The sequence below is a fragment of the Staurois parvus genome, unplaced genomic scaffold, assembly GCF_062004578.1.
Source record: "Staurois parvus isolate SC_StPar_1 unplaced genomic scaffold, SC_StPar_1.0 ptg000312l, whole genome shotgun sequence".
NCBI lineage: Eukaryota > Metazoa > Chordata > Amphibia > Anura > Ranidae > Staurois > Staurois parvus.
In genome coordinates this window covers 390,635-414,995 of record NW_028318108.1, presented here as the reverse complement: position 1 = coordinate 414,995, position 24,361 = coordinate 390,635, and the positions used below count along the sequence as shown (strand labels likewise).

At 40.2% G+C, this 24,361-nt stretch overlaps 1 protein-coding gene across 1 annotated transcript in view; it reads left to right on the top strand.

Annotated features, from left to right (window-relative positions):
• DNER (delta/notch like EGF repeat containing) overlaps positions 1 to 24,058 on the top strand; it is a 258,886-nt gene extending 234,828 nt beyond the window's left edge. Inside the window, exons 10-13 of the mRNA XM_089683496.1 lie at positions 7,201 to 7,314; positions 10,429 to 10,560; positions 13,666 to 13,912; positions 23,077 to 24,058. Coding sequence (XP_089539622.1) covers positions 7,201 to 7,314; positions 10,429 to 10,560; positions 13,666 to 13,912; positions 23,077 to 23,188 — 605 coding nt within the window. The 3' untranslated portion in view covers positions 23,189 to 24,058. The remainder of the gene's footprint in view (positions 1 to 7,200; positions 7,315 to 10,428; positions 10,561 to 13,665; positions 13,913 to 23,076) is intronic.
• The last annotated feature ends 303 nt before the right edge of the window (positions 24,059 to 24,361 follow it).

Below are 24,361 nucleotides of genomic sequence, written 5' to 3'. Positions count from 1 at the left end.
GATATACAGCTATGAGGAATGCCTAGGTACACTCACATACCAAGAAGTGCACTATTTTTCAGTAGGAATTCCAGAAAAAGGGTAAATTTTTCAATGAACTGCTTAGGCACAATTAACATTCATCTATTTTCTCTGTGACACAGAAATTCTTCAATTTTTCAGATCATTTCCACTAAAGCCAGCCATAGATTATGAAACTTTCTTTCCTGCAACCACTGGTTGCAGGAAAGAAAATTGCTTGATTCCCCCATCAACACAGCCAGTGTTGATGGGGGAATCCCTCCCGTGGAGCTATTGTGCTAGCAGTAATCCCTGTGTCCTCCTGGCGGCGACAGCTCCCACATGATAGCCACTAGCAATAACTGCATGTAAAATCCGACTGGATGGTTGTACCCAAGTTGATTGATCAATCAACTTGAGTACATTCAGCCTGCCCATACATGGTTCGAACCTCAGCCAGTCCCTGCTGAATCGGCCAAGATTTGAACTGTCTATTACCGGTTTAAGAGATTGAGTGTGTGGCCAGTGGACCAGAATCCCAGAGAATGTACACTATATTGCCAAAAGTCTTGGCACACATATGAACTTTAATGGCATCCCAGTCTTAGTCCATAGGGTTCAATATTGAGTTGGCCCACCCTTTGCAGCTATAGCAGCCTCAACTCTTCTGGGAAGGCTGTCGACAAGGTTTAGGAGTGTGTCTATGGGAATAATTGACCATTCTTCTAGAATCACATTTGTGAGGTCAGCCACTGATGTTGGACAAGAAGGCCTGGCTTGCAGTTTCCACTCTAATTCATCCCAAAGGTGTTCTCTAGGGTTGAGGTCAGGACTCTGTGCAGGTCATTCAAGTTCATTCATCCCAAACTCACTCATCCATGTCTTTATGGACTTTGTTTTGTACACTGGTGCGCAATCATGTTGGAACAGGAAGGGGCCACCCACAAACTGTTCCTACAAAGTTAGGAGCATAAAATTGTCCAAAATGTCTTGGTATGCTGACTCCTTAAGAATTCCCTTCACTGGAACTAAGGGGCCAAGCCCAACCCCTGAAAAACAACCCCACACCATAATACCCCTCCACCAAACTTTACACTTGGCACAATGCAGTCAGGCAAGTACCGTTCTCCTGGCAACCGCCAAACCCAGACACGTCCATCAGATTGCCAGGCAGAGAAGTGTGATTCATCACTCCAGAGAACACGTCTCCACTGCTCTAGAGTCCAGTGGTGGTGCACTTTACACCACTGCATCCAACGCTTTGCATTGCTCTTGGTGATGTAAGGCTTGGATGCAGCCACTCGGTAATTGAAACCCATTCCATGAAGCTCCCTATGCACTGTTGTTGTGCTAATATGAAGGCCACATGAAGTTTGGAGGTGTTTAGCTATTAACTCTTCAGGCAGTTGGCGACTTCTGCTGACTGTGCGATTCAGCTGTTCTCTCACTTTACTTGGACTAACAATTCTTGGCTGAGTTGCTGTTCCCAGTTGCTTCCACTTTGTTATAATACCACTAAAAGTTGACCGTAGAATATTATTAGCAAGTAAATTTCACAGATGGACTTATTGCACAGGTGGCAACCTATCACGGTACCACTCTTGAATTCACTGAGCTCCTGAGAGCGACCCATTCTTTCACACATGTTTCTAGAAGTAGCCTGTATTGCAGGCCATAGATGGGTCAAAAATCGGCCGATTTTTTGGCCGAAAATAAAATCGGCCAATTTTCGGATCGTTAGTGGGCTATTTGGTCGGCCGTTTTTCGGTATTTTGGCCGTTTTTTTTCTGTAAAGTTGGAAAAAAATCGGCCGATCTTGCCAATCGGCCGATTTTTGCGGCAATTACTGGGCAAATCGGCCGATTTTTTGCCGATAAAAAATCTGCGCATGAGCAGTGACCTGCAAGAGGAAGACAAAAAGAAGAAGAGGAAGAGGATGAAGAAGAGGATGAAGAGGAAGAAGAAGAGGATAAAGAAGAAGAAGAAGAGGATGAGGAAGAGGAAGAAGAAGAGGATGAGGATGAAGAAGAAGAAGAGGATGAGGAAGAAGAGGATGAGGAAGAAGAGGATGAGGATGAAGAAGAAGAAGAGGATGAGGATGAAGAGGATGAGGATGAAGAAGAAGAGGATGAAGAAGAAGAGGATGAGGGTGAGGAAGAAGAAGAAGAGGATGAGGATGAAGAAGAAGAGGATGAGGATGATGAAGAAGAGGATGAGGATGAAGAAGAAGAAGAGGATGAGGATGAGGAAGAAGAGGGGGAGGAGGAGGATGATGAAGAAGAAGAAGAAGAAGAAGAAGAAGAAGAAGTGGATGAGGAAGAAGAAGAGGAGGATAAGGATGATGAAGAAGAGGATGAAGAAGAAGAGGACGAGGATGATGAAGAAGAAGAGGACGAGGATGAGGAAGAAGAAGAAGAAGAGGATGAGGATGTAGAAGAAGAAGAAGAGGATGAGGATGAAGAAGAAGAGGATGAGGATGAAGAAGAAGAAGAAGAAGAAGAAGAGGATGAGGAAGAAGAAGAAGAAGAAGAAGAGGAGTAGGATGAGGATGAAGAAAAAGAGGATGAGGATGAAGAAGAGGATGAGGATGAGGATGATGAAGAAGAAGGGGATGAGGATGATGATGAAGAAGAGGATGAGGATGAAGAAGAAGAAGAGGATGAGGATGAAGAAGAAGAAGTAGGATGAAAATAAGAAGAATTCCAGTCCAGCAAAAAGTGTATCTGCAGAGAGCTCCGCTATTTCTGACAGTTCTCTGACAGTTCTTTGACATTTACAGCGGTTGCAACAATGTATCTATTTGTTTCCGAATAAAAACATCTGTATCCTAAATGGAAACAAATAGATACAATGTTTCAACCGCTGTAAATTTGAAGGAACTGTCAGAGAACTGTCAGAAATAGCGGAGCTCTCTGCAGGGACAATTTTTGCCGGCTGTAGAAGGGATGAAAATCGGCCGATTTTTTTTACCATTGATGGTAACGTCGGCCGCTTGAACGACTGAATTTTCGTTTTTTAAAAGAAAAATCTGCCGTTTTTCTCCCCATCTATGGCCTGCATAAGCCTAGGTGCTTGATTTTGTACACCTGTGGCAGTGGAGGTGATTGGAACACCTGAATCCAATGATTTGGAGGAGTGTCCAGTTACTTTTGGCAATATAGTGTATTTGTGAGGTCATAAGATTACTAAATGTGACCTACACTACGCACAATTATGAACTGGACTAATTTGCCTAAATGTAGCAATGCAGAAATGGTTTGCTGATATGGGCTCACAATCAAGATCTCCAGCATCTAACTGCATATCGACACTTTTACTTTTTCATTCTAGTTCTGAGTGAGCTGTGAATTTTTTTTTTAAATGCTTAATTTGGTCAACATTTTAATTGCACTTAACAGTTCTCTTATATAAAGTAAAAGTGTGAGAAAATATTGTAATGTTTATGTAAATAGTAAAGATGTGATTACTATAATTATTACTGTTTGTTTTCAGCTGTGTTTGAGCTACAGAATAATTGACATCATCTGCGTTCCATTTCCACATTACAACAGGGTTGCTCATTATATATTAGGAGGTGCCAGTAAACATATCAATAAGGAGAATGGTCTGAGGACCTGCACATTTATTTAGCTGCCACGCACGCATTTTCATGAGGTGGCGTCTGCCGCTAGACGCGCAATGTGAGAGGTTCCATGAACAGGCTTTGATATATCTGTTTGATGTTTATTTGTAGTCGTTTCATTATGTAGATTAATGCAAAGATATGATGGAGACAAAGAAAACAGGCTGGGAGCCAGGAGACATATTGAGGCTTTAAAGGAATAAAGCACATTAACATAAGAAGGATGGAGGAGATATTATGCTGGCACACTTCAGCTCACTGAATTTATTTACCATAGAAATTGAAATCTGGGTTTACAAACTATATCAGTGTTTATTTAAAGTGTGTCAACAGCAGTGATTTGGTAATATACAGAGATCTTCATGCTTCTTATTTGTCTGTAGTGTGTTTCTAAATGCACACATTTGTGTTTCCTCTCCAGCTGCTGTTTAGCTATTATTCCCAACTTTTGCACAATAAAAATAAGCAACACAAGACACAGGGGTTGATTTACTAAAATTGGAGCATGCAAAATTATGTGCAGCTCTACATAGAAACCAATCAGCCTTCAGTTTTTGTCAAAGCTTTATTGAGCAAGCTGATTGACTACCATGCACAGCTGCACCAGATTTTGCACTCTCCAGTTTTAGTAAATCTACCCCATTGCCTGTGATGTTCCTTAAATGCTTTAAAACAATTCCAATTAAAATTTCCCTATGGATGAAAGAAACTGATCTGCAATATTCTTCACAGCTTTAAACTACATAAAAGGTCACCCTGTCTTTTCAACATAATAAAATTTGATAAAACATAAAATAGTAAAAAATATCCATTTGACTTGGAAAAATGACATGCTTGTACATACTTGAATAGAGATGTACATTTATGCTTGACGGTAGCTTATTGCTGTGCCTACAGACTATTCCTTTCAACAAAACTTCTTCCAGTTTTTGAGGCATTACCTCAAACCAATGATCTTGTGTGCCATTTTGTTATCTTGTAAACTAGGAGAACCAAAGATGGATTATTGTCCCTAATCTTATCTTCTACTCTAGATGATCGTACCTCTGATTCAGTACCAGAAGGTGTTATTTACTAAAACTGCACGGTGCAAAATCTAGTGCAGTTCTGCATAGAAACCAAACAGCTTCCAAGTTTTAATGTCAAAGCTTAATTGAGCAAGCTGAAGTTAGAAGCTGATTGGCTACCATGTACAGCAGCACCAGATCCTGAGTGCTCCAGTTTTAGTAAATCTCCCCAGACTATTCTATCCCCTAAAACAGACTACACTATTGATTTTGAATCCTGTACTTGCACATCCATTTTTCTGGTGGGATGTGCAAATAACAATAACCATTTCATTCATACCTTATGTTTAAGTGAACCTAAAGGCCACTTTGACACAGCCTTCAGCTCAAGTCCGAGAGCTCTGTTGGGCACTTGTTCTCTGTTTCTTCTGGCTTGCCTTTTTTTGCACTGTGTCTGTGTTTAGAGGTGGTCATCTTAGTAAAGGAACAGGGATTTGCTTGCTTATGCCTGTGAGATTGGTGATCTGTTGACTGGTGGAGGGGAAGCAGCAAGATTGGCACATAAACTAAAGATCCACACAATAAATAAGGAAGAAGCAGAGGGATCCTTGCACTTCAGGTTCTCCTTGGGCACAGAGAAGAGCGAACTAACATAACATGGTGGCAGAAGACTTTCTTCTTTACGCTTCACAGTGTAGACATCATTGGGGACTTTTTTTCATTTAATTATAAAGCTTTCTTTTTGGATATTATAATTGTTTTACACTGTTATTAGGTGGCACTATACAATCAGTTTAATATGACCTTTTTGGGTTTGGTATGCTACCTTTATGTACAGGCAGTCGCATAGCCATTTGCCAATTATTATATTATTATTTGCATGATTTTTTTCACACAGCACAGATTTGTGTTTATGTTTATTTGAAGTTCTCAGGTACAGCTTTATTTTCAGCAAGGAGAACAGTGAGAAGCACAGTGGGGATATCTCCAAATCTCATGAGACTAGCAGTAAGAGGCAGCAGAGTTTTAGTCCTCACACAGCAGATGGGTAGCTATTAGAATGTGCATTGCTATTTTTTGGAGGAAGAAAAGACAAATATAGATGGTTTAAGGTACTATTTGGGTACAATTACATTTCTAGATGTTCCCACTAAGATAGCACATCTTCACTTTTTTGGGTTTAGGTCCACATTAACATTAAAGAAAATAGTGGATTCTTTTTAACCCATCCAGCAGTCAATAAAGTGCATCCAGGGCCCAGGGTCAGAGGATTTAGGTCTGTGATGGGTGCTGACAAGCATATTCATTGTACAAAGCCTGGATACACCACATTAATATGGATGAGTGGTTTTCAAGCTAATCTCACAGTGAATAGAGGATTCCACAGCTACTGATATGACAGACATAGCGCTTGACAAGAGACAATATTCTCTCATGGAACGTTTAATAAAACAGAATATAAATAATAGTTCATATATGTGTATTGAAGTGGAGCAGTTTAGCCTCATGAGCGAAAAAAATAATTTATTAATTTATACTAATTTAATTTAGTTTCTTTCTATGTTTCTGTATAGGTTGGCTAGCAGTGCAGGGCTTTTGGTGTGCTTTCAGAAAACGCACCAAAACCACCTGATGCAATAGAAGTCTATGGGAACGCGCAGGTAACCTGAACAAAACCTGCGTGTACACTGCATTGCACCCACAGGGTGGGAAAGCTGCACCGCATCAGTGGGAAGGATCCCTCATTTAGTTATGTTTTCATATGGTTACAGGCTAATTCCAGCTTTGCACAAAGTGATACATTTGGGGAGGCATAGTGAGACAGTGCTTTCTTTCAATACTGCGGTCCTGGGTTCCATTCCCAGCAGGGTATTATCTGCATTGAGTTTTATTTTCTCAGTGGGCTTCCTTTGAGTTTTCTGACTCTTCTCACTATGTAAAAACATACTTGTAGGTTAAATACCTAAATTTCAAAATTGTTGTCTGCCCAGGATGTCTTCGCATACATTAGATTATATGCTCTCCCAGAGTTGTGTCTAATGTAAATAGATTTATGTTCTCTGTACAGCAATGTGGAATATAATGGAATAAAAAAGCAATTTGAGTTGCAAAGGTGTAACCAGGGGCAGACTGACAACTCATGGGGCCCCCGGGCAATTGGGGATCATGGGGCCCCTGTGGCCTTGCCCACACTCACAACACACCCAAAAAAGCCTATAAAAGGTACCTGGGGCATATTATGGGGCCCCCTTCTGACCCTGGGCCCTCGTGCAGTGCCCGAGTGCTCGAATGGTCAGTCCGCCCCTGGGTGTAATATTGTAGACACCAACACAGACTTTGGAACAATTAGGTTCTAATTCCAGCTGCACCATGGTGTCTATTCAAAATTAAGCAAGTGGCAGCAGTTAACATAAACATTAACATTGTGCTGCATTCTGAGTACATACTTTATGTTTCAGAGAGTTGGACAACACTCTTATCATCCAGAAGAAATGTACCCTTTATTGACATAAATAACATTGACTGTAAAGTGAACTACCTGCTAAATGTTACTGTTTCTTGTGCCTCCAGGACGTCACTGTGAGTTATACAAGGATCCCTGTTTGAATGTAACCTGCCAAAATGGAGGGACTTGTGACAGTGAAGGACTGAATGCTACCTGTGTCTGTGCTTCTGGATTTATGGGTGAGTAAGCTTTGGAATGTCCAGGTAAAAAAGCTAGTCTTTCTTTTTTATATTGTCTGTATTTGTTGATTTGCTGTCATATATTACTAAATAGGTTTCCATACTGTTGCTGAATGACAGTTAGACTGGTAGTCAATTACATTAGCAAATGATTTTCATATTAGTGATCACTAATATATGTGGTGAAGACAGGTGCGCACTATATGACCAAAAGTGTGTGGATGCCTGGCCATCACACCTACACTATATAGTCAGTGTGGACACACATCCAGATGAGTTAGGTATTTCCAATGAAGGTTACTATTAATGTTACAGCATACAAGGACATTTTACACAAGTGTACATTACAACTGTATGGCAATACTTTAGGGAAGGCCCTTGCTCCATCATGTCTGTACCCCTGTCCACAAAGCCAAGTCCATAAAGACATGGTTCAACCCTTTTGAATACCTTTAAAGATAAGGTGAATGCCTATTGCAAACCACGTCTTCCTATCCAACATCAGACCCTGACTTCACAGAATCTCTTTTGACTGAATGAGCACAATTCCTGCAGATATACTCAAAATATTTGAGGAACACCTACCAAGAAGACTGAAGCAATTGGAGAGGTATAACTCAATATTAATACCCTTGGTTTTTGAACAGGATGTCCAGCAATCTCACATAGGTGTGAAGATCAGGTATTCCTAAATCTCTGGCCATATAGTATACATTTTACCGAACACATTTAATGAGTGCACAGGTTCAAAAGGTGCAGGTATTGTTTCCTTCCATCACAGAACGAATGACATGCAGAGACCATCATTTAGAGCTGTCATCTTGGCCCTCCAGAATACCAACTGCAGTACCTTTTGTCCAGGTCTGGTACTGTGAGATGAAACACATATACACTCAACAGCCACTTTATTAGGTACACCTGTTCAATTGCTTGGTAACACAAATTGCTAATCAGCCAATCACATACTGTAGTAGCAGCTCAGTGCATTTAGGAATGTAGACGTGGTGAGTACGACTTTATGAAGTTCAAACTGAGCATCAGAATGGGGAAGAAAGGGGATTTAAGTGAAATTGCACGTGGCATGATGGCTGGTGCCAGACGGGCTGGTCTGAGTATTTCAAAAACTGCTGATCTGCTGGGATTTTCATGCACAACCATATCTAGGGTTTACAGAGAATGGTCCGAAAAAGAGAAAATATCCAGTGAGCTTCAGTTGTGTAAACGAAAATGCCTTGCTGATGTCAGAGGAGAATGGGCAGACTGGTTGCTGTGACATTCAGATGGTAGGGTCAGAATTTGGTGTAAACAACATGAAAGCATGGATCCATCCTGCCTTGTATCAATGGTTCTGGCTGGTGGTGGTGGTGTAATGGTGTGGGGGATATTTTCTTGGCACTAGCAAGGTGTACCTAACAAAGTGGATGGTGAGTGTAATATGAAAAACACATGTTATGCAGAGCCAGTCTATAGTTTTCTTAGCTACTCACTACATGCCGACATACAGTATCAATTATCTGGACATTAATAATAATTAATAATAATTTTTTTAATAATCTGTTTTATTATTTTATATTAAGTTGTACAAAATAACAAAAACATAAAAAGTAGATAAAAAGCACTTGCAGGGTACAATTACAGTATAGTAGAGTAAGTTAATAAAAAAACCATATGGTGAAAGGCTCAAGTACTACAATAAGCTGATAATGAAGGATAACACTGTTCAACAAATTTTTATTTTTTGCCAGTTTTGGAAACAAAAGGATCCATTTCTTAATGAATTTCACATTCTGAGTTCAAATATAACAATGAAATTTGTCAATTGGCTCTAGTTTTTCTGTAAACGGAAAGTTTTCTACTATAGGCGTAATGACTACATAATGCACAATAATTATATAGATAGATGTCTTTCCACAAATATAAAGCAAGTGATATTGACTACATAACAAAGCCTAAATGGCATAATATATTGCATAGGATTACCAAGAAAAATTATAGCCATAAGCTAAGTTGAATCATTTTAATACTTAGGATTCTCACTAGTTTTGTCTTCAGTTTGTGTCGGTTTTGCTTCTCTTGGCTTTTCTCTTGTATTCGAGGAAAGGGCTATCTCTTACAACTGCACGTGACTACACGCTTCAGGTTCTTCCTCACTTGACTCAACCACGAAGGATTCTGGTGCTTTAGGAATTGGTAGCCCCTCTCCATGAGGAACTGGACGTATTGCCGATGGAATATTTGGATAGTGCACAGATAACTTTTTCTTCTTATTTAGCCCTTTTACAATTGGAGGCACCATACAAAAGTAACAATTACTAACATGATCTGTTGGCTCTCTCCAAATCATTGGCACAGCGAAAGGCATAGATGCCTTTTTTCCATTCAACCATTGCTCCAGTGCCGTCCCACAAGAATTGCAGCATATATGTGGTGCCCAGCTCTTGTCCTGGTCTCCTATCTTGCAGCCAAAATACAAGTTGTAGGCTTTTTTAATCATTCCTGTTATCCTCCTTTTTTGTGAGATAAAAGTTATTTCACCGCAGATATAGCAGAAATTATCTGCTTTATTCACACAAGTTCGAGGCATTACTGAGTAGCCTATATAAGCATAAAACGAAATGTAAAGACGCTGTCGAACTACAATCAGCTACAGATACTGCAGCTTTTATGCAGTGAAGTGATGCAATTAAAGGCTAATATTGCATCATCTCAATATACATGCAATTTTCTATTGGTCACCAGTATCAATTGCGCAATATGCAGCTGAAGTTGCATCATAATTTTGAATGGCTTACGTCATTAGATGGGTGAATATATCATGGAAACTAGAGCCAATCAACATTTTTTAGGGTCATTTTCGTTTTCAGCACCCCAAAATTATGTAAGATTAGCTAATTTTATGCCCAAAACTTTTTACCTGTTGAACAGTGAATAACCCTGAAAGTAACAGATTCTCCCAAGACATCCCACAGCCTCAAACAATAGGAGAACTAAGTCATAATTATGGTTATTTCAGAACAAAAGAACAAAGTAGAATTAATTCTGATGTGATAAGGACATTATACAGATGTCTGAACCAGGAATTATTTTCGTGAACAATACCTTGTTTCTTTTCAGGGGAAGAGTGTGAGGTTGATATAAATGAGTGTGACAGTAATCCATGTCATCATGGTGGTACCTGTGTAGACCAACCGAACGGATATATTTGTCACTGTCCACATGGCTGGGTTGGAGCCACCTGTGAGATTCGTAAGTATTTACCAAGTATGTCATTGTAAACTGTGCCTACTAAGTCAGTTCTTGTTGCGCCAAAATATTTGTATTGCTAAAACAGTATGCAACCAAGAACTCTAAAAGATCAGAACAGTGGTACTTTAAAATTACACCAAATTATATATAGACATGCTTTTTTAATAAAAAAAAAATACAGATATATATTAATAAATGCCTATCTATAATTTGGCATCCTTTAATGTCCCACTGTTCTGTTAGAGGTCTTAGTTGCACATTGAAATTTCTGGGATATGGCCACATATGCACGTGCATACTTTCTTGGTAAATGTTGGGTAATAGGTGTGCTCTCTTTTGGCAATATCATTTCTCTTTATAAAGTACAACTGTAGAAATAGTTGGGGAATAGTGGTAGAAGAAATGTATTCTACCTAAAAAACAACACAGTGTAATGTCCTGAAATATTTAGAACCTAGTTGTTTTGGAAACAATTGTTTTTCCAAATTTTAGAATGGACCTCATACTTTGTTACCTGAAAATTAGGAACATTTACAAACTTTGGATCCATTTTCTAGACAGCATGGGAGCAATTTCCCAATAAGACATCTTACTGTAGCTAAACTACAGTATATTTACATTTCTAACGCTACATTTTGGTCTAATTCATAGAAAATTGTGTTTGTTGGCCTGTTGTAATAAACCTGTTGGTTTTTTGGCAGTTGATTCTGTACATACCTTATTGAGGTTAATACAAATTAGAAAAATAAAGGGTTGAAACTGGAACCAGGCAAAACAGACTAGTCGCCCTTAGCAAGTAAATTATTATTAACCTACTTACTAAGGGCAGCTAGTCTGTTTTGCCTGGTTCCAATTTTAACCCCTTATTTTTATAATTTTTTTTACCTCTGTATAGAATCAACTGGATGCAGAAGAGCTACAAGTGCTTCTTTCAAACGCTTATACACTGTACTCATGTTTACGATAGCAACGCTGTATACGCAAGTACTGTGGTGCACAGCCATTCATGTTATGGACAGGCTGCATCTGCGTTTCCTGGGTTGAGGAAATATGGCTGCAGTTATGCTGAATGGGCTTTCCAGCCTGTGTGCAAGAGCCCTAAATCTGAGTTGATTTTAGCCTTCTATTATCCCTTGCACAACAGCAATCAGTCTGGGAGTGGGAGGGGCAGCCACAGAGAGCCCTGTTGCTTTTAAGGAACATGCTTAAAGTAGTATTAAACCTTTAGCATTTTTTTTATTAATTTAGTACATTGAGCACAGTAAAATAAACATTACCCAGTAAACTATTTCTTAAAAAGCTTACCCAAACACTTACATTTTACCACTTTCAATACTGCTGGCTCTTCTTCCCAAGTGCTGCTTTCCTGAACTTCCACTTTTCACCAAATAGAGTTAACAGTGGACAGTGCAGTCACTATTCAGTGTTTTGGCTTTTAGAAGAGAGGGGAGAGAAGGGAGGAGCAGGAGAGTGCCTTGCCACCCTGACCTACGGGGGGGGGGGGTTCTTATTAATGCACGCAGTGTAGTGAGACCCAGCTCTTGTTCCTGCATGCAAGGGTGGATCCATAGGATGCTGCAAGAGAAAGAAGCCACCCTGAAACAGGAAACCTGAGCATATCATCAGCTGAAGCAGAAACATAGGCAAGGACTAAAGGATGAAGAACCTGCCTACTCAGAATACATCAGTTGTTTGAAGTAAACTAAGCTTTTATTATCACTTCAAAGAGGTGGGAGTGTAGGGTTGACCTTATCAGTAAACTGTTGCTCCTCAGTCACAGACTGGAGTGTGTCTTGGATCACATTATTATTTGTAACTCCAGTGTAGATCCAGGCCCGGGTGTGCTGTCAAGGATTGGTGTCTGGTTTAACAGAACTCCAAGTTCTTTGTTAGGTAACACAGTTCAGATATATTTATTACAGCTGTTTATTTACTATAAGGTATGGTACTACTTGTCTTAAAGTTCAGCTTTACCAAATATATTTTGGAGACAAAAAAGAATTTCTGCTTTCAGAGCACATGTTTCATCTACTGGTGCCTACTTCATAAAGTGACAGGGGACTAAACAAAATAATCAAAAGCAGATGTAATATTTGCATTTTCACATTTCTGTCTTTAAATTGCCTGCTTCTTGCAAGTCTTTCCACAACCAGGAAATACTATATTGCTCTGAATAAAGACGTTTTGCGCTAAGTATAATGTGGTATTACAAATATATATAGCAAAAATTCGACATTATTATAGTGCTCAATGTACATGTAAATTGCTGAAATCCGAAAACTACATCAATATACAACACCCAAGTGCCCAAAAGATCAGTGCAAAAAAGTAAAAAAAGAACAAAGTAGAATTAATTCTGATATGATAAGGACATTATACAGATGTCTGAACCAGGAATGATTTTCGTGAACAATACCTTGTTCCTTTTCAGGGGAAGAGTGTGAGGTTGATATAAACGAGTGTGACAGTAATCCATGTCATCATGGTGGTACCTGTGTAGACCAACCGAATGGATACATTTGTCACTGTCCACATGTACTGTTCATGATACTTTTTTTATTTGCACTAACATACCATTTTCAGGACAAGCTTTCAAGGTCCAAGCAGTACTACTTCACAAAGTTTTAGCAGCTCTCTCTTGATATAAGCAATGCTTATATTTAGAGAATGTGAGTGCAATATTTGTGGCTATTTTATTTTTTCAGTAAATACAGCAGTGAGCACTATATTCTTGATTTTGTCTTCCTTGAGCCTGACTGTGTGAATGACTGGGCTTGACCTTTCCATCTAATAATCTTGTGACTACAAGCTGGGAGTTAATTTTGGAGAGGAATCAATCGCTGTTGGAGGTGCTTGATGTGGAGTCTGGGTACACCATTCATTTTTTAAAAGCACGCATTATCTCACCTTTGCGATGAGGGTATGCCATTCAGAATGCCACATACACACAGCCAGGACTGGAAAGATAGAAATACAAATTTCTTGTCATATAAAACCACTATGTACTTCATCTGTGTATATTAAAGAACTTAAAAGTCCTTAGTGAATGTTCTAATCTCTGATACATGTATTCTTATTGATGTCTTTTATCATTTCCGGGAACAGATCTGCAGTGGAAAGCTGGACACATGGCAGAAAGCCTGACAAACATGCCCCGTCATTCCCTCTACATAATCATAGGAGCTCTGTGCGTTGCATTTGTACTCATGCTCATCATCTTGATTGTGGGCATCTGCAGAATTAGTCGAATTGAGTACCAGGGTTCCTCCCGGCCTGCCTATGAAGAATTCTACAACTGTAGGAGCATCGACAGCGAGTTTAGCAGTGCTATTGCATCAATTAGACATGCACGGTAAGTATAAAGAGTGAGAGCTGGACCTAGCAGGAATAATTTTTTTTTTTTCAATCATAAAGTTGAAATATTTTATTATGATGAAAGTGAAAAAGTGTTACCTACACTGGGGAATTATATGCAACCAGCATAACTTTTACTGTTTTAAATGTTACTTTCTTACCACCTACAGTCTCAGTCCCCTCAACATGCACATTACAAGATTGGTGGTTGTTTTTTCCACTGTCCTCCCAGCCACCGGTCTTGTCACTTCCCCACTGTAGTTCTTTGCAGTGAGCAATGATGCAATTACGTCCCCGCTTGCTGTAATGGGTGGATCCAGAAGTCTCAAGCTTTTGGTCTTAGTCGCCCACTGTGGCAGTATCATTTGATTGACAGTTCAGGAGACACCTGGTCTTTCCCACCTCCAGTGACCTCATGCAGTGACTGACAGATCAGGAGTTCTCTAGTCGGTCTTGGCCCTCCAAGGCCTGTGAATGCTGCAAATGAGCACTGGCCTCAGTGTAAGCACCTCCCCCACAGCTAAATGAGATATTGGTCTGTGAGGAGCAGGAAAGGTGCTTTTTAAAGTAAAATTATTGTTTATTACTAGTCCAGCTGTGGCTGAGCATCAGGTGTGAAAAAATGTGGGCACGTCCTGAGCAATATGTGGGAAAGCACACAACCTCATTCACTGTAATTTTTACATATATCCACCCACAATCATGTCCATTCACTACAATTTCCATGGCATCATGGGAATTGTGGTTTCTCATGGCCAAGCAATGAGAATACAGGATGTGATATGTATGCCTGCTTTACTCCTCCTCCTGGAGCTGGCAGACACTGTTATTTTATGAATTGGAGCTATGACGTCACATATATTTCATCCAATTTATCTTCTCAGCTGACGCCTGGTTATATCTGCTTACTTTAAGAATTTCTTCCATAGTACATTTGGTTAATAAACTAGAATCACTCTTTTCTCCTTTATGGTAGGCCTCTAAGCCACTTTGCCATGTAATGGTCTAGTATTTCTTTTACCAAAATTTTATTAGCCTGTTAAAAGAAATATACAAACCATAGCAAATCATATGATAAAAAGCTACAACAAACAATAAAAGAGGGGAACAACACACAGCAAGCACAGAAATACTCAAACAAGACCCGCCCTGGGGTCCAGATAACACTATGGAAGGCAAAGGACTATGAGGTCCGCAACCACTTTCAGAAATATAAAAGCTACATACAAGAGAGCAACAAAAAGAAAACACACAGAGAACCACGCTCTCATGAGGCAATGTTGTCCCTGAGAATCATAGACCTGTAAGATGACAAAAATAAATGATGGAGAATCGGTCTAATATAAACAAACCATGCAAAAGAGGAGAGAAATCAAACAGAGAAAACAGGAGAACAAAAGAAAGAAAGAAAGAAAGTAAGAGAGCAGAGAGAAAAAAGAAGCAGGCCAGCAAAGAAGAGGAGTTTGCCTGGGGGTGGAGACAGGGGTGTATATACCACAAGGCAAACAAGGCACTTGCCTAGGGCGGCATTTTTCAGGGGGGCAGTATCTCCCCCAGAAGAAGGGATGAAAGAAGGGACACACACGCCATGAGAACCAGGTGGGATACGAGGGAGGCTGTGCGCTGCTTTATGGAGTATGTAGAGCCTGATTCTCTCTTCTAGGGATGTCCAGAGCTGTGAAGATGAGTGTCTCTCTATCGCGGGGGGGGGGTTTAAGGCTCTCCCAGGTGGGGGGCAGGGGTGTTGTTGGTCAATGTCAGCCTCTCTCTGTGGGAGGGGGAAGGGGGGGGGTGTTGGTCGGTGTCCTTGGGGGCACACGATTTTTGTGTTGCCTAGGGCAACACAAAACCTAAATACACCACTGGGTGGAGAGCTGGGAGACACGATCCCCACATAAGGGGAGAGGCAAAACCCACCTCCTCATAGATTAGTAAATTTTGTAGTAAAACGAGAAACTGGCTGGTAATCCACCCATGGCTGCCAAACAGAGAGAAACTTATCATGTTTATCCTTCAATACTGCCGTCAATTTCTCGTTGATAAAGAAACCTTGGATTCTGGACCTCACCTCCTCCAGAGTAGAGTAGGGGATTTCCAAGAACCAGCAATAGTTTGTTTAGTAGCCATACAAAAAAAAAATTGATCAATGAGCATGGTCCACGAGGTAAGCCGTGAAGTGGCTTAAAAAGTAAGGCCTCAATAGGATCATTCTTAAGGTTAATGGGCGTAGTTGAATAAATGAGATTATAAACTCTAGTCCACAAGCAGCGGGCCACTGGACAGATCCACCAAATGTGGAGCATCGTACCCTCTAGAGAGCAGCCTCGAAAACACTAAGAGTTATAATCCGGTATAAATTTAGCTAGTCGAGATGGGGTAAAATACCATCTGGAAATCACTTTATAGGAATTCTCTAATGTATGTTATATGTTACGAGAGCAGCGGGAAACTCCTTGCCACATAGACCCCCAATCCTCAGAAGAAATTTCCGCTTGAAGCTCCACATTCCATTGCACACAGTAAGCAGGCAGAGGTTCAGCTATATTGTTCCGGATTGAAAGATACATTTGAGATAGAGCACCTTTAGTGGAAGCCGATGCCTTACAAAGCGATTCAAAACCCAAAAAGGTGCGAGGGGAATCCCGTCTACGAATCAAAAGTACAACAAAGTGACGTAATTGCAAATAGCGAAATAACTCTGAGGGAGGAATAGAATGACTCTCTCGAAGCTGCACAAACGTAAGGATACCTCAACTCGCAATCAACGAGTGGACCGTTGTAAAACCTTGAGTTATCCATCAACGAAAGGCCATCTTATCAGAGTCCACTGGGGGGAAAAAGCGGACAATCGAATAATTGTAAGAGAGGTAAATGCGGGGAAATTAAACCCGCTGAGTACTTACATGAGTCCCGAATTTTTAAGGTGTAAGTCAAGACAGGATTCAACAATTTAGGCTCTGAGGACAGGAGGAAGCTAAGGCAAGGCTGAAGGCAGAAGGGGATGTGTGCCCAAAGTATCTATCAGTGCCCACAAGGGTAAGTCCTTTAGAGAAAAAAGCTGAATGAGGGGAGTAATTCGGGCTACAATATAGTAATGATGAACGTTTGGAAGACAAAGAGACCACCACGAATACGTGGGAGGTAAAGCAACTGTTTAGACAAATGAGGACGTCCCGCAGCCCATACAAACCGTGAAATTTTGCGCTGTAAGATATGGAGTATATGGGGTGGAATCTGAACAGGGACCACCCGAAAAGGGTAAAGTAGCTTGGGAAGAGAAGTCATTTTGATTGCTTCTGTGTCCTAGGAAAATGTACATCTTTCCTCCACCCAGAAAAGTTTAAGGGCTCATTTACACTTGTTTCCACTTTAATATGCATTAAAGTGCCTACTGCTATAACATGCTTTTTTTATGTGTTTTTGATGCTTCTGTGATACTTTGGTGATGCTTCGGTGATGCTATTATGAAGCTGAAGCTTGGCAAATGTCCTGTGTTTGTGTTGATTTTCTATTTGTTTTAACCACTTCAAGTCCGGACACTTTTACCCCCTTCCTGTCCAGGCCAATTCTCAGCTTTCAATGCTATCACACTTTGAATGACAATTGTGCGGTCATGCAACACTGTACCCATATGAATTTTTTAGCATTTTTTTGAGACAGATAAAACTTTATTTTGGTTGTATTTATTCACCACTGGGATTTTTATTTTTTTTGCTATGTAAATGAAAAAGTCCAAAAATTTTGAAAAAAAAGTGTTTTTCTTAAAAAATATTGCAAATAAATAATATTTCATCATAAATCGCGGCCAAAATTTATTCCGATACCTTTTTAGTAAAAAAAAAATAACCCAGATTAGTTTATAACCAAAAATTACAATTTAAAAAAATTTTTTTTACAATTTTATTTTTTTATATTATTATTTATGTTTTTTGTTTTTTTTTTACATACTGTCACCCTAGCAGTACAGTGTCACCATGGTGACACTGTACTACTTGTGAGGGTGATGAAGATTTTTTATTTTTTTTTACACTGATTGCTTTTACACCAATAAAGGCTGTAAAAACAATCATTTCTCCTTCTCTCTGTGTGCATTCTTGCAGCCATTGAGAACTACTGTGTGAGCTGTGATTGGTCACAGCTTGTCACATGGTACAAGGCTGTTGTGAATAGCCTTGTACCATGTGGCCTCTGTGATCATTCGCAGATTTCACACGTAGTAAGCAATGATGTCAGAAGTGACATCTTGCTTACTACTCTGCTTGTGATCACTGATTGGCCAATCAGTGATCACATGATCGGGACCTTGCAGAGAGGTCCCGTACGACAATCGGTGTTCCACTGTGTCTGGAGGATGCAGCGGGCACCGGATCACGATGCTGCGCGCTCCCAGGGAGCACGCACAAGCAGGGTGCAGGGAGGCCGTTTTTAAACAGCCACCCGACTCTGCACTGCCACCGTCCGGCCGTTTATATACAACGGCCGGACGGGAGGTGGTTAAAGGGGCCCAGTAGAACACTGGCTCAGTAGTACCTCCACTCAGCAGATCCCCAGATCACTGGTACCCTCGATCAGCAGATCCCTAACTTATTAGTACCCTTGTTCAGCAGTCCAGCAGTACCCCCAGCTCTGCTGATGCCTCACTCAATAGGACCCCAGCTTTGCTGATCCCCCGCTCAGTAGTAACCCCCAGTTTTGCTGATCTGCCACTTACTAGCTGTGAGTCCCGCCTCTGCTGATCTCCCACTCAGTAGTAACCCCCAGCTCTGCTGATCTCCCACTCAGTAGTAACCCCCAGCTCTGCTGATCCTCTGGTTTGCCTACAATGACTTGGGCACTTCCAGCCATTTCAAGGTTTTACCCTGTATTAGAGCTAAATTGTCTCTGCTTGAGGTGCAACAAGTCAGATCCCAAACACACAAGGAGCAGTATCACTATATTGGGTCCTTCTGGCTCACAATCCAGTAACAGTTCTGAGGTGGCCTGCAGTGTTCCCTCTTAAGGGCCTGAGGACAGACTGGAATGTTGTTCCCTGCTAAAGTTCCTACCGTCCCTGTGTCTTTTCCTTGACCCCAAGGCCCCCTCCTTGGTTCTGAGCCAGAATTTATCCGCAGTGATGCAGGATTTTATAAGCTAAATTTCAATTTTGATTGCTGACTCAGAGGCTATAAGTGTACCTCTAAACCTTCCCCTGTAGAATCATTCTAGACCCCTAAAACTCAACATTCTGCCATTGTGAGACATATCGGTTCAGTGTATAGACAAATTGATTCACCTGACACCTAACACCAGGTTGTCTGGCACAGGCAGTGGATGCTCTGATGGCTCAGTACAACCTGATCCACACCTTTCCTCCCCCGAAACCCTAAGATTTTACAGTAAGTACAAAAAACCAATTAAATCCAACAAAATTAATTCTAACTGATCAATCAATTCTAACAATCTTCAACCACCTCTTCTCAAAACTAAATTGAACACCACCACCACCAGAGTTTTCTGCCACCATAGTTGCCAAGCCTGCCGATTGCATCCTCCTGTTCCACTTGCTGTTGTTAGTGCTGCTTCCATTACTTAAGCCTGATGCATAAAATAAAAAATCTGCTTTCTGCTTCATTTTTTTTCCTTGTTGCTAAACCAAAGCGATGTCTTCAAAAACAACAATAACAAAGTGTTATCAAATAGCTTTATAACATAATACCAGTAATAATAATAATTTAGCAGTACACTTAATAAAGCAATCTTTATCCCTTATACAGCATTTTCATTTTCCAGGAGCTTAAAGGGGGGGGGGGGTGGAGGGGAAAAACTTAACATCTAAACATAGGGAAATGTCTAAACTGCTGCAAATATTTACACAGCAAACAGAATTGAGGGGTAAGTTTTGTATCACTGAAGATCAGATTTTTTAAAAAAATCATCACTAATCAACGTTAAAAAGTGGATTTTCTTTAAACATTTTTCATATTAAGCACATGCATGTTAATTAATGTGTAAGTATAACATTTGTATATATTTATTACATTATGATCTCAGAGACATTACAGTAATCCCTTGTGAATACCTTCATCTACAGTATATTTCTCATTAGAAATACATATGTTCCCACACATCCCAGGGTCAGCATCTATTTCCTGGACTGAGATTTTGGCTCATTGATGACAAAATCATGTAAATCCTGGTGCTTGTGTACTTGTGGCTTTGTTCACAAATGTCTGACATACAGCAGATCACCCCCTTCTACAGCCTCTCACTTGACTAGCTACAAAGTTACAATGTTACAGTTTGGTCTCTGGGGTGAGAAACTGAAGAAATGTTTCCTCCTGCTTGAAGAAGTTTCAGGGGAGTCCAACTTATGGCCCAAGACAGCTATGAATGCGGCCCAACACAAAATTGCAAACTTACATAAAAATGTTTATTTTTAAAAAACATTTTATAAAATGCTTTTACACTTAGCAAATACATGCAGCCAAATAAAAATTTGACAGTGTTTCTTCAGTAGACTATAAGTTTTATCTTCCTAAAGAAAAATTTCCCACTCTTCACAATCACGCTTTATTCATTCACGGAAGCACCTACAGTTGTGTCCAAAATTATTCAACCCCCACTGAAATTGAGTGTTTTGGCCAGTTTGACATTGCTTTTGATCATTCAGTCATCTTGCTTACATTTACATTAAAGAGGCACTTGTAGGTCAGACAAATATAACATAACAGTTATAATGAAATAACCACAAATGTCTTTTCTGTGCTCACAGCATTATCAGTTTTATTCAACCCCCAAGTGACATTCAATCTTAGTACTTAGTACAGCATCCTTTTACAGTTATAACAGCTTTTAAACGTGAAGCATAGCTTGACACAAGTGTCTTGCAGCGATCTACGGGTATCTTCGCCCATTCTTCATGGGCAAAGGCCTCCAGTTCAGTCACATTCTTAGGCTTGCGCACTGCAACTGCTTTCTTTAAGTCCCACCAGAGGTTCTCAATCGGATTTAAGTCTGGTGACTGCGATGGCCACTCCAAAATGTTCCAGCCTTTCCTCTGCAACCATGCTCTAGTGGACTTGGAGGTATGCTTGGGATCATTGTCCTGTTGAAAGGTCCAACGTCTCCCAAGCCTCAGGTGTGTGACGGACTGCATCACGTTTCCATCCAATATCTCCTGGTACTGAAGAGAATTCATGGTACCTTGCACACGCTGAAGCTTCCCTGTACCTGCAGAAGCAAAACAGCCCCAAAGCATGATTGACCCTCCACCATGCTTCACAGTAGGCAAGGTGTTCTTTTCATCATAGGCCTTGTTCTTCCTCCTCCAAACATAGCGTTGATCCATGGGCCCAAACAGTTCTAATTTTGTTTCATCAGTCCACAGAACACTATCCCACAACTTTTGTGGTTTGTCCACATGGCTTTTGGCATACTGCAGTCGACTCTTCTTATTCTTTGGAGACAGCAAGGGGGTACGCCTGGGAGTTCTGGCACGGAGGCCTTCATTACGCAGTGTGCGTCTTATTGTCTGGGCTGAAACTTCTGTACCCACATCTGACAAATCTTTTCTCAGTTCCTCAGCAGTCACACGGGGACTTCTCTCCACTCTACGCTTCAGGTAGCGCACAGCAGTCGAAGTCAGCATCTTCTTTCTGCCACGACCAGGTAGCGTTTCAACAGTGCCCTTTGCCTTGAATTTGCGAATGATGCTTCCTAAGGTGTCTCTTGGTATGTTTAACATCTTTGCAATCTTCTTATAGCCATTGCCCTTCCTGTGAAGAGAAATCACCTCTTCTCTTGTCTTCCTGGACCATTCTCTTGCCTTCACCATGTTTGTAACCACACCAGTAAATGTCTAGAAGGAGCTGAGTATCACAGTCATTTTAAAGCTGCCTAATTGGTGCTTATTATGCTTGATTGCTGCTCGGTGACATCCACAGGTGTTTTCAATACCTGATGGAAAGCACCTGTATGAACCTCTGTTCTTCAGAGTGGTAGTCTTTAAGGGGTTGAATAATTGTGGCAATGAAGAAACCACATAAGAACCATTTACTACTGTATTACATAAACAATTGATGTCATTTTAGTTGCATTTGGGTAGTTACAACGTCCTTGTAGGATTTGATTCTGAATACAATTCCAAATGTACACTATAGTCCCTAAACCCCTTTACAGCATTGGGGGTTGAATAATTTTGGACACAACTGTATATTTCTGAGCAACTATTTTCAAGGATGAAGCACACGAAGCGCAAAATTAAAACCAAAATATTTAATGAGCTCCTTCATTGAGAATTGCTACTACATCCATCGAACCAGATATTGATGAGTTAGTTTTGCAAAAACAGTGTCAAATATCGCACTAGTGTTATGTTGCCCTCTTTTACTTTTATAATAAAAAAAAATATAAAAATGAATTATTACTTAGATAGGTACATTATCTATATCAGTGATTGGTAACGTGATCTGCCCCCTTTTTTTTTCTACTCATCAACTACCCTTATTGTTAGTGTATTTTATGTGTGACCTAAGACAATTCCTCTTCTTCCATTTTGGCCCAGGAAAGTCAAAAGTTTGGACACCCCTGTTTTACATCATCTCAGCCTAAGCAAACTCACTTGACTGTAACTCAGTGATGGATGTTTAATGATAATAGGTAGAAAATCTCTGACAGTTTTACTGCTGCGGTATATTGTGACATGTCAGGAATGTATTTATGTAGTCTTTTAAAGTTACTGTAGACATAGCTGATTTCCATCTGAAAATGCTAGCTATTTCTTTCTTTAATACAGTCAGTGACTCAGAATAAGTATGCAGAGTCAGTGACAAAAGGTACTGAAATACAGAATCAGCATGACTGCCAGGCAACAATTTTTTTTAGGGGGTAGAGGGTAGTGAATAATGGTTGTGCATTGCTGTTATTCTAAAGAATTTCAGTTTATGGAGTCCATACATTTGACGGTGAGATTATAAATTGCTGTGCTTACTGTTATGGTGTCCCATTTTAAGAAAGAACAAAAATGTAAATGATATCCATAAAGTTTCTTTATCAGATGAGCTGATTATTTGCAGAGAAGGTCTACAATGAACTGTCTCCTTAATAATCTGTACATTTATAAGCAATTCAATACTCATTGTCCAGTCACTGTCCATTTATTTGCTATTGCTTCTTTTTCATCAGGTTTGGCAAAAAGGCTCGGCCGGCGATGTACGAGGCCACTCCGGTAACATACGAAGATTACAGCCCCGATGACAAACCTCTTGTGACGCTGATTAAGACCAAGGATTTGTAGTCCGCCCAGTGCCCTTATTACGTAGATGCGGGAAGAGGGTTGCAATCAACTTTTAAAAGGATGAATTACTTAAACTGACTAATTCTTTTTAAGATACAGAAAAATGAATCTGAGACACGCTTCTCCTTTACAGGATTCATTCATTCCATGCATTCTTCAGGGCACAGTTCTATGCAGCTGTGAATTAACCCCTTTCCTGCAAGAGGGGGCTTGTAGGCCTCACTGGCAATGAACGGGTTAAATCTGTTGGAATTCAGTCCTAAAATTATTGGCAGAATTTCCCCTCTTGTGTTAGCAATGTTACAGTCTGAACAGTATGCTGGCATTATCTGTAGAGTTAGGAGACGTATATAATACATCATTTATCCGTTGATAAGCATATTGAGAGTCTATGATGTTGTGTTGTGAAACAAAGTAATCCAAGCCAGTGGTTCAGTCTCTCTAACCAGAATTGACTAGACTTGTTATTTGTCCTTCTTATTTTTTATTTGGCTTTCCCTCTCTGCATGGTTTGTTAGCAATAATCCTGCCTTGTTTTCTAGAAAGTTGCTCTCCAATTGATGTCCCGGTCTATAATTTTGTTGTGTTGGTAAAAAGCGGCTCCTGTACAAATTGACAAGAAGCAGATTAGAACTAGGCCGAGCTCTTTTTTTTCAGACACTGCAAGGTTTTTCTATATTGTGAATAAGGCTTCTTCTCCTCCTTCCAGATACCTCTGGTTGCCTACAGAAGGAATCTGCTTCTTAGCTCGTGGATTGCATTGTGCTGTATAATTCTTTCTATGTGATAGGCATTTTATTTCTTTGTTATAGACTTTTTCAGCTTTGTTCTTGGAAACTCGAGATATTCGGAATAAATGTTATGAAAATACTTTCAGGGCTCCTTGTTTTTTTCTTGCATGTAAAATAGTTTAAAAAAAATGCACAAATTTAAAGTGATATTAAACCTACATCATTAAAAACTGCAGGTATCAAAAAATGCTGTATTACATGCTGTTCATACTCACTCAGTCACTATGGGGTTTGTTTTCTGTATTCTGCAAAAAACCTGGTTGATCCTGCTGTTCTCTGTCTCCCACTCCTGTCCATGTCCCCGCTGCAGTTGGGGATTCTGTAGAGCAACTGTAGGAGGCTAGTGCACATGCTCAGTTTTCAGTGTATTTCTATCATGAAC